At 36.7% G+C, this 12,109-nt stretch overlaps 1 protein-coding gene across 1 annotated transcript; it reads right to left on the bottom strand.

The window, feature by feature from the left end:
• Positions 1-4,852: 4,852 nt before the first annotated feature.
• LOC114698383 (keratin-associated protein 20-2-like) lies at positions 4,853-5,333 on the bottom strand. Its single transcript, XM_028877039.2, has one exon. The coding sequence runs from the start codon at positions 5,292-5,294 to the stop codon at positions 5,118-5,120; it is 177 nt and encodes a 58-aa protein (XP_028732872.1). The 5' UTR covers positions 5,295-5,333; the 3' UTR covers positions 4,853-5,117.
• Positions 5,334-12,109: the final 6,776 nt, after the last annotated feature.

The following is a 12,109-nucleotide window of genomic DNA, read 5'->3' as shown; positions in this document are numbered from 1 at the left end:
AGTTCCTTGAGTCTGGATGTCACCATTCAGCAGCAGCCTTTTATACACCTGGGTTGTTGTTGGCAAAACCACAGGCATTGCAGCATCACATGTCTCCTCTGTGCTTCAGAAAACATCATGAATTATGATTTATTAGTACACAAAGCTGCGTAACTGACATAATTATGTCCCTACATCAGGATGCCATGGCCAAATTGTACGTCCTGATTCAGTTGTCAGAACTCTGAGCCATTCTTTGTTTTGTTGAGTGAATACATGGTATAATTCTGACAGATAATATAAATCATTAGTTTTCTGTTTTCTCCATTTTATACTTGTTTGATTTTCATTACCACATAGGAGGAAGGTCTGTGTGTTTTTCTTTCATGTTATTTTGTTTTGTTATTTGACATCAGTCTTACCTGGAAGAGTACATTTCTGTCATTTTCCCCACGAACAGTGAGTTAACTTGGTTATGTTACTGGTTACATTATTTGTAACTTGGTGGCAAGTGTTAACATATTTGGATATATTCCTGACCACATTGTTTTCCCACATACTGTTTTAAAATCATCAGAAAATAAAATACCATTTGTGTGGAAACTGTATGTGCTCTATGTTTCTTTCTGTGAGCCCGTGCAATGACTTTGAAGATGTCACTTTGAAATGTACTATGATTGTGTGGGTAATCCCAAGTCAGCTTGGGTTACTAATGTATTACTGTTTTGTTAGCAGGGCATACAAGTGCTCTCACACATAGCTTTACAAGAGAGCAGTGACATCATCTATCAGTTTACAGATAGCTGGAAAGATATTTCAGTAGATAAGAGTACCTGCCATGAAAGCATAAGCAACTTGGTTCAAGTCCCCTGAACCCACATGAGAAACTTCATACTGTGCCATCAGTGGCATAGGGTTAAGAAGCAAAAACAAACAAATAAAGGCTATTAAACATGAAAAAAAGAAGCGGGGGATTTCTAAGGCTTGCTGGATGCTAGGAAAGCTCCATATGCAGGGAGAGAACCCATCTCATTGTAATAAATTTTGTTGAGAGAGAACAGGGCAGGCAATTTCTTCCCTCGCCTCTATACATATTCACCCAACCAACCACTTATATATGTATGCCTACTAAAAGCGCACGTACGTACACACACACACACACACACACACACACACACACACACACAAAGAACATCAACTTCTATGGGTATGCTTCAGTGATGGGACATCTTTGCCTTGTGTGCACAAAACATCAGAAACAATCCTGAAAATTGTCCCCTCTAAAGAACAACTGTTCAGACTCCTTAAGATTGATCAAATAAGCCACATGCACTTTCTTTGTGCCAGTTTGTAGGTGAAAGCTGGAGTATTTCTATTAATGATGCAAAGCCTTTATTGGAAGGCATGGTTTTGTTTGGTTTGAACATTTTAGAAATTTATCAAAATATATGCTGTATAAAATAAAACATATCTAGTAAACATGTTGAGTTCAGGGAGTATAACAGTGAAAGAAACAAATATATGTAAATGCAGTAACATCATGGTAAATACATCTTTTGGATGATTTCATGAGTAGACAATTTCCCTCTGATTTTACAGCGCCTAACTTGAAATTCTTTGGACCCACAGACACTGCCAGTGATATAATTATGATCATTATATAACAAACCAGTCTTGCATGTATAGAAAGAGCCTTATATAAAACCAAAAAGTATATGAAAATAAAATTTTAAATGAAAGGAATAAAAGTAAGCTTCAATCCATAGAACTTGTATAAAATTACCTGGAATATACCAAATTAAACTTACATATATGAACAATCAAAGTTAACATTCAGAAGTGAGAGAAAACACATGACATTTGACTTTCTGGGTCTGGGTCACCTCACTCAGAATGAATTTTTCAGCTCTATTTATCTGAAAATCACATAATTACATTTTCTTAACAACTAAATAATATCACATTGAGTAAATATAACGTGTTGCATTATGCATTCATCTGTAGATGGACATCTAGGCTGCTCCCATTTCTTGGATGTATGTGAATAGGGCAGCAATGAATATGAATATATGAATAAGCAGGTAATTTTGTAGTAAGATGTAGATTCCTTTGCATACAGCCAAGCCTAGTATACCTGGATCATGTAGCAGATCTCTTTCTAGACTTTGAGGAACCTCCATATTGATTCCTATAGTGGCTGAGCCAGTTTGCACTCCCATGAGCAACAAATCAGTGTTTTCTTTCTCTAACTCCACATCAGCATTTGCAGTCAATTGTGTTTTCCATCTTAGCCATTCTAACTGGAGTAAGGAGAAATTTCAAGATAATATTCGTTTGCATTTCTCTGAATGGTTAATGATGCTGAACAGTTTTAAAATGTTTCTCATGCATTTATAGTTCATCATTTGGGATATGTTTGTTTAGTTCCACATTCTATTTTATAATTGAGTAGTTTGTTTTCTTGATGTTCAGGTTTTTTTGAGGTCTTTGTCTATTTTAGATACTAGGCATCTATTGGAAGTATAGCCATTAAAGATTTTTCCATTATATGGGATGCTTCTTCATTTAAATAATGATGTCTTTTGCTGTACAGAAGCTTTAGTTTTGTGAGTTCCCATTTGTCGGTTGTTGGTTTTAACAACTGTGCTTCTTGGATTTCTAGTCTGAAAGTCTTTCCCTGTGTCAATGAGTTCTAGTGCTTTGCATACTTTCTTCTCTATCAGGTTCCATTATCAATGTGTCTACTGTTATGCCAACACCAGGCCATTCTTATTGTTCTGGATCTGTAGAGGTCAGGAAATTACTAAGAGGACATGTATGGGGCAGGGCTTTGAAGAGAGTAAAGTGGAATGGATTAATATAAAAGTGTAAGGCAGAAAAGTAGATTGGGAATGGGGGCAGGAGGGCATCAAGGAGGAGGAACTAAAGGTAAAACACTACAGACTAAGAAATAAGAGGCCCTGTATCAACAATGGGTTAGCCTTTCTGTAATTGTTAGCTATAAAGATCCCATAGACACCCCCAAAATGACAGACTTTTGCCAATCCTCTTGTTTAGCTTCTAAGACTTGATAGTAAGGTCTGATTGCTGAAGACAGCAAATTTGTGAGTCATAGAACATGGAAAGATCAGTCAGGTAATTACATGGAAGTGTTAGCCCTACTAGCTAGTTTCCAAAGTTGTGGAAAATTCTATGTATGCTACATAAGGGGGAAAGTAGCAATGCGTCTTATGTAGCTGTAAACCCTGGCCTGGCAAGACACACCCACTTGTTCAATAGTAGGAACAGCATGGGAATCAGGGACCAGTTAAGTGGATGTACGGCACTCTTTATAATAAGAAATTCATAGTTGGTACCATTCTCAGGCCAAGAACCTATGGCTGGACATGTGTTTGGACCTAGAGGAAACCTGCTATTGCTATGCTGCTAAATGAACACAATATTAAAGACTAACAATGTCTTGCCACTATGACCTTGACTGGTGCACCTCTAAATCTTCTTCAAAGAAGTTTATTTTTGCAGTAGATGTTGATTCTTGCAAAGACCCATGACTGGTCAATAAGCAGAGTATAAGAGACTGCAGAATACTCAGCCATCAATGGGGCATCAATATCATACCCCATCCTCACAAAGATCTGGTATCATTGTTTACAGAAGGGGGAGGAGAAGATTGTAAAAGCAAGAGGTAATGGATGAATACAAGCACACATTGCTTTCCAGACACAGTAAGAAGCGTGCACATGTGAACTCACAGCAGTTGTGACAAACGCACAAGATCTGTGCAATCTCAAACCAGACAAAATCCCAACATGGAGAAAGGAGGTATACACAAGGTCTCACTATTAGCTAAGGAGCTGTTGGAAATTGATAGCTGCTAGAAGATGGTTTCTTTAGGCGTGTGGCCCTAGGGAGGTCAACCATGCTCCCATGGATGACCACACATCCCAGAGTATATAGGTAGCACAAATCAAGCAGGTATGTTTAATATAATTATATTATTATCTCAAAAAAAGAAAAGAAAGCATTTTTCAAAATGCTAGCTCAACAAAAAAGTGACTCAAAGTAGTATGGACAGGAGGAAAAAGGAGAGTAGATCTGGAAGAGAATTACAGAGAAAGGTAATTATGACCAAAACACAGTTTATGAAATTCTCAAAGAAGTAATGTTTACTCTTAGAATCAATTTGGTTATGAAAACTGAAAAGAAAACCAATATATACAAGAAATAGGTGATTAATAACCAAAACAAGGTAATATCTCTAGCTAAGGAGGAGGACAATAGTAAGCTGATGCTAACAAGATCAGAGATTGGAAATCTCAGATGACAAAAGGGCAAAATAAGGTTCCATTTCACTAATATCTCAGAATTACAAATCAAAGTCACAATAAGAATTTAGCCAACAGCTGTTAATAAAACGGCTCTTTGAAAGCATATGGGTATTAGAAAACATGTGAAGGAAAGCCAACCAGCCCTCTCTTCTGTGAGAATGGTGTGTTGACAGCCATTGTAGGAAATACTATGTAGACTCTTCCTCAAATATTCATGAAACTAACTTGTGATACTTGTGAAATTTTAACTAGAAGACAAAAGGTTGTGACCTTAGAAAAATATCTGCACTACCAAATTCATTGTGACATTACTCGCAATTGCAAAGATATGAGAACAACCCAAATGTCTCTCAATAATAGATGAATGTTCAAAGGAAATATTTCTGTCTCTGTTTCCCCATGTTCTTCCTATTTAACAACAAAACACACACACACACACACACACACACACACACACACACACACACGTGACCGAGTGGACAGGACTGCACAGACACCCATCCCGTATTGATGGAGACTAATAAACAAAACCAAAGGAAACAATATTTTCAGTGAAATGGTTTATTTAAAGGGAAATTATTTTAATACAATAGGTAAGAATCTAACTGGGTCTCATTTTTCAAAGGCATTATGAATACAACGAAGAATTTCTCTGCAAGCTGTCATGCTGTCAATATACAGATGAGGAATGATGAGCATGCTGGATTTTGTTATTTTTCCTCAGAAAGTTTAGTATAAGGATGGAATTTATGACAACTTCTAAAAATTTCTGATGTGCAGAAAGTTGGAGTGAGCAGCTACAGAATCTCCTCAGTAGAAACCATAGGACCAGTACCTTCTATAGCACAGTGGGCGGCAGCAGCCATAACCATAGCCACCATAGCCACCATAGCCACCATAACCACAGCCATAGCCACAGCCATAGCCATAGCCTAGGCCACCATAGCCATAGCCCAGGCCTCCATAGTATCCGCCATAGTAACACATGGTGTCAGGAGTGAGTGGTCTGTTCAGAGAATGATAAGCGGTAGGTTTTTTGAGTCTGGCTGTCACCATCTGCCAAGGGCCTTTTATACAGCTGGGTTGTTGAGGGGAAAACCACAGGCATTGCAGCTGCACACATTTCTGCACTGTGCTTCAGAAAACATCACGAGTTCCAGGATTTACTGGACAGACAAGGCTACATAGCTGAGATAATTGTGCTATGTCAGGATTTCAAGTCAAATCATGGGGCTTTAAGATGCAAGTGGGCGTGGGAGAAATCAGAGTGTGGGTGGGGAAAAGAGGAGGTGGGACTGATGTAAATATAGTGTCCGCTTACAGAATTCTCAAAAGATAAATAATTAACATTTATTCTAAAGAAATAAAATTCTTGTTCTATTTTCAACATTCTATTCGATATGTATTTGAGTGGCCTGATTTTATTGTGTGATACAAATCATCAAGATAGTTAACTCCTTTTAACCCTTTTTAAGAGGGGAGAACATTGTCATTACCACATTTTAAAATAAAAAATACTTTCATTAAATATAGACCTATTCTTTGGGATATCTCTTCTTTAAACTGGTATGAAAGAGGCAGATCTTTTAAGATAAGAAATTAAAATTTAATATAATGAAACTGCTTGTTGTGATTTGTACATATAGGCTTCTGCAAGTCATGGGCATTTATCTTCTATGATCAGTTGGGGTATCACTCTCCCGTCCAACATTTATTTTGTTGCTTCATACAGGTTGTCTTCGGACTGCCACTCGTTTTTCTGTGCAGAAGAGTTTCAATGATTCCTCACACATATGAATACATTGTTAACAGAGTTCTGCAAAATTTGGTTAAGAAAAGAGATTATTTTGTCTATTTTTAGAAGATGGTGGCTAAATCCAGATAAATAAATGTATGTTCAACCGTGGGGGTGCTTATTTGATTTATCAGATCCACTGCTGTTTTATTTGACTAAGGAAGCTTTGGGAGCCACATTATCACTTCCACAGGAAGCCAAAGCTGTTAGAGATACACAAACAAAGTGATTTTCATAATATATTTTAAAAAGAACATGTGTCAAAGGCCATGTAATTTTTGTTAATACAAATGAAATAATACAGCACCTGCCACCCTTCTAGCTCTGAATCTTTCTCTGAAACCTGTCACTGTAGAATCCACCACAGATGTTCCTAGCAGATAATTGGGAGCTGCAGCTACCTGTCAGTAGATACACACGGGAGAAAAGAGAAGGAGAGAGAAATGGATAACTGCCAATGGAGAATACAGTACTGAGGCTCTTCAAACACACCAGATTACTACTGTGTTTTCACAACGCAGAATGATTCTAATACCTGGGTCTATGAAACTTAGGTATGGAACATTTCATAACTGAATTTATAATATTCATAGCATTACTAAAATTGGATATTCACTTACAAAACTCATGAATGGGAATATTTTTTCTATCCTAACAAGGATTTAACTCAAAGAGGAATCAAAGACATAAATCTAAAAAATAATATTAATGACTGTTTTCTATTAAAATATCCAAATGTAACAATACTATATGTTTAGAATAGTATATTCTTTTTCCACCATATTTTCTTCATGAAAATCAATTAATCATAAATTACTGGACTTCCAACATTACACGCACACACACACACACACACACACACACACACAGGATTAAAAGAGAGTAGTATGTGTGTTATTCTAATTCTAAACTTGCAAGACCCCAACCCTTGTAGTTTGTACTGTTTTATAGTAGAGAGTTGCAAAGCCTCTGACTTTATTACTTTTGACCATTGCCTTACTTGTTGCCCGTTGTTTCTCTTAAATCCTCAAAAAAAATCTTGAAGTCATGCTCAACATTCCTGTGATATCAACTAAGATTATGTAATAGACTATATTGAAACTGCAGATTATCTGAGGACCCCTACCAGTTTACCAATATTAATTTTTGCCATATGCAAGCAAAAGATTGAATGTCTTTCAGAACTATTTTGTACTTTTTACTCCTCTCATTAAATTTCTTGTTTATTAAATTCACTAAATTTAGGTTATTCATTGTTAATGTATAACACAACTTATATACTTTTATATCCATCCTGAAAAGAAAATATATCCACTGAAAGAAGAACATGGAAAATAATATTACTTAGGAGACACCAGACCTCATGTAATAGGAAGCTCACATCTGTAATATGTATCAGCAGCTCCCAGAAATGACAGTCTTTCAACTCTAGTGCTGGGTCATAGATTGACCCTTGTTCTCTGTAATTAACATGTTACTGCCCAGGAGTATGCAGTGAGATCTGGGGAAATATCTTATCTGTATTTGCATTGGAATTGAGACATGATCAATCTCAGTCTTGAACAGAGAACTGACAACAATGTGGACTTTATATTACAAAGTTATTCACTCACTCAAGGGAGGAAACATACAGTTTTAAAGGTTTATTAACAAATAAGTTCATGGAAAATTCCATAGTTCAGTAATAAAGCCACCTAGATACCAACTAGCAAGACACTGCCTAACAAATTTCAAGGTGAAAGAAGAGATGGCAGTAAAATAACAAAGGGACTTACAGACATTCTACTTAAATATTCATGGCCAGCACTTATCTAGAGGACACAATTATTTACATACTAATGACGAATAGGTATTTTGTTAACTTTGTAGCTACACTAATGTCTCTGGTCATGAACTCTGTACAGAGACACTAATAAATCCTAAATGCTCATACTGCTGTGAAATGAAAAGCTTATAACAAAATAAAGCACAAAGCTCAAGGACAATTGCCTCCAGTGAGACTTGTCATAGACATTTAACTAACAAAAGCATAGTGTTTCATGACTGGCATTCACATATCACAATTATTCTTGTTAAAGATATCTGCTTGGGTTGCTGGGATCCTGACATAATGCCAAAAGGATTCTTAACTATGAAAAGCGTCTGTGTCCCTATTAAACTGTGCATCCTAAAAGTTAAAAATATGAATTAATGTCAAGCATGAAGCTAACACCTTCCTGTGGCTTGCCCTTCCCAAAATGTAAATTGTTGAAAAGCCACAGGTAGCCACAGGTGACATTCACAAAGAGGAAATCGCAATCTGCTCAACTGAACCCTTCCACTCTCAAAACCATGAGCTATTATGACTGCTATTGTGTGGCATAAGCTATGGCTATGGCATGTATGGATAAGGTTGCTGCCCCCCATGTTGCTGTGGGAGATACTGGTCCTATACATTCTACTGAGAACTGTCTGGAGCTTCTTGGACTGTAGAACTCTTTCTCCTACCACCTCCTACATTCCCCAAATGTCCATCCATAACATAAATAACTTAATGGTCTTGCTGAACAGTAAAAACAAGAACATTGTAGTGCTATTTAATCTTTCAGTGCTAGCAAGTTTCCCATATGAGATTTCAACATTCATAAAAACATGTTTCATTTGAGGAGTTACTTTGGCATTTGTTAAGACTAAATAGCTTCAAAGAGAAATTTTCTTTCCATTTCTAAAAAATCTATTCTGAAAACATTCAGCTTGAGTGTTCAATTTTCTCTGTTGTTTAAGGTATGTTTCTCCTTTATGTGTTTTTCCATGATTAAATGAAGGGGTGGTTGAAGCCCTGAGTGAATGTGTATTATGGACATGAGCACACCCATGTCAAGGATTCCAGTGCTTCAGCCTCCCTGGGTCAGGCTCAGAGGAATGGTAAGATCTTCCTCTGGCACAAGAACAGATGTTGACAGTGTGTGCAGAAAGCATCACCTGCATCTCGGATGCATGCAGCTGGACACTTGCTCCCCACTAAGATTGGCTAATCTACCTCTTCCCTTTCCATGCTACCTCTGATGCCTGTAGCTGGAGACTACTCCCAAACATGAGCTAGTCTGCTCCTCCTCTTTCAGGCTACCTCAGCAGCTGTTGTTGCATCTCAGAGAGCATGCCCCACCTGACCCCAGCTTTTCTGTGTATGTGCCTATGTATGCCTGTCATGGTTTCATTCTCATCACCTCAGTTAAGGGAATCCCTATACCTTGCAAGGCACAGCAGTTAAACACAAACTTTCTAGAAATAAGTGCCCACATTGAGAGAATGCCTATTTTATTCAAATTCATGGAATCAATTTGTGTGGCAGGTAATGAGGTGAACTCAATTCAACACTACAGAGCAGAAGGCTCAGCTCAAGCATGGCCTGTCCTTCATTCACCCTTCCTGATACTCTAAGAAAAGTGATGCTGTTTGATTTATATACATCACTTTATTTAGATAACATCCTTCAGTTAAAAGTACATTAATGAATAAATTATCCTGACTCGAGCATGAAAACACTGATGCCTTTTCACTGGGATACATAGAAAAGATTACTACAGGATATCTTGCATGTTCTGCCATGGCAGCTCAGCCTTATTCATTATGCCCTTCATATTTCCAACCGTCTCTTCTTTGACTACTTGATCCCGAGCCAGGCAGTAAAAAACACAAAAAATATCATACTTGTTCTTGAAAAAGAAACAACCTCAAACAAACTTGCTCTAATTGCTGGTTTAGATTTTCTTATGAATAAATATCTCAGTACCTGAATCATGTATCTCTGTTCTCAATTGAGAGAAGAAAAAAATGAAAAATGGACCCAATCCTCTGTTCTTAGAAAGTAATTGCAATAGCCCAAAGGCAACCCGAAACAAGAGGGAAGCCCAGAGAATGAGGCTGTGCTGGAGGAGTCCCCAACAACACAGTTAAAGAGTCATCGTGATGCCTCTGAAAGTCACACGAGGGACGGTAACATTTCCAGGGTTACACATGGTGACATCAGTCACATGATGGAGGTGGTGGAATGGGGAGAAATACAACAGTAAAACGAACACTAGATGCTGTAACTGGAAAAAATGGAGAACCTTGACAAAGAGGACATGGAGATCATTTTCTACATATAAACCTTTCTTTGCTAATATATATCAACATAAACTTAAACTGAACCAAACATTTTAAAGGAAAAACTAAAGCTAATATCCATTAATAAGCTCTATCTTAATAGCTTATATAAAATGTCCTTTGTAACTCTGGAAATCCTCTATCAAAATGTCTACAATTGTTCCAGATATTAAGGTTTTAAGTCATACACAACTGATAAAATTACCACTGGAAGTATATATATATATATGATAGATAGATAATAGATGATTAATTGATAGATGATAGATACATTAGATAGATAATAGGTAGATAGATAGATAGACAGACAGATAGATAGATGATAGATAGATAGAAAGATAGATAATAGAAAGATAGATACGTGATAGATAGATAATAGAAAGATACACCCATATATTTTACTCAACTTATAGCTGTAACTAGGTGTTTAAAGACTATAAGAATACAGATATTACAGGGAGAGAGTGCTTCATCATATCTGCACATCTGTCACTAATTTCATATTCAGAGAAAACCAAGTCTACCCACTGACAGAGATTGTATCTGGAGAAAGTTGGCATTCAGCCACTGTAAACTAAGAGGGGGAGGTTCTGCTTAAGAAGTGCTCTGATGTCTACCTTTATGTAAATTGTACCTCATCTGTATAGCTATCTCTATTTTACTGTCAAACTTATATTATACTATATTTTCATGAGGTAGGCTCTCAGGTTGGCCAAGAACTAACTATGTAACCCAAGATAGCCTCAAATTTTCAAGCAGAAGCTCCTGCCTCAGTATCCTGAAGGCAAACATTACAGGTATGAGATACCATAACTTGGTCACTCAGTTCTGCTCTTCACTGGGTCTAATTCATTTTATAAAACATATTAAAAAAATTATGTACTAAAATTTTAAACTAAATGAAATTATATTTTATCATTGTTTGTTACCCTGTTTATATTAATATTGCAAGGACCATATTCAAACTGAAGTGCAAAAAAAAATCCACACTCTATTGGGTCCATTTTAGAGTCCATGCACTTACACACTGGGATTAGGAGAGAACTAGGAAGAGAGCTCAAGACCTTATGGATACTATCAAGTGCTCTAGACCTTGAGTGCAGCTCCAGAAAATTCCAGAAACTTCAAAGAGTCATGCCACTGATGTTTCTAAAACAATTGTGACCTTCTTTAGAATAAAAAAATGGGAAGGGAGCAGGCAAGGAAAACACAGTTTATTTCAAAATATATCTGTAGCACTTACATGTGAGATGACAAACAGAAGCATAAAATTATATATATGTGTGTGTGTGTGTGTGTGTGTGTGTATTTGTAATCATATCATATCATTAATTTTCTGGAGATTTAAAAATAATACATGAAACACATGATACATGAAATCATTGAGTTTAGAATAAATCTGAACTATGCTTATGTAGGATGTACACAGACACTGAGTTAACAATAACATACACAAGATTCAGAAAATATATTCTTCAAGATAACATTTATCCTGCATTAGAAAAACAATAAAAACTCCCTATAGAAAATTAGAAAATAAATATTAAAAACATAAAAAATATTTTATTATTTGAATTGTACCACAGAGTACATTTATAAATATTTAATAAGTTAAATATAGAATGGGGCAGTCTTGAAAATGGAACCAGGATTTCACATTAGAGCCCCGTGATTTGACTTGGGATCCTGATCTATGAGCACAATTATCTTAGTTATGTAGCCTTGTCTGTCCAGTAAATCCAGGAACTCGTGTTGTTTTCTGAGGCACAGTGCAGAGATGTGTGATGCTGCAATGCCTGTGGTTTTCCCCAACAACAACCCAGCTGTATAAAAGGCCCTTGACAGATGGTGATACCCAGACTCAAGGAACCGACTGATT

This window comes from Peromyscus leucopus, chromosome 12 (assembly GCF_004664715.2).
Source record: "Peromyscus leucopus breed LL Stock chromosome 12, UCI_PerLeu_2.1, whole genome shotgun sequence".
NCBI lineage: Eukaryota > Metazoa > Chordata > Mammalia > Rodentia > Cricetidae > Peromyscus > Peromyscus leucopus.
Note: the sequence above shows the minus strand (reverse complement) of the source record. Positions and strands in the feature narration are given on the sequence as shown.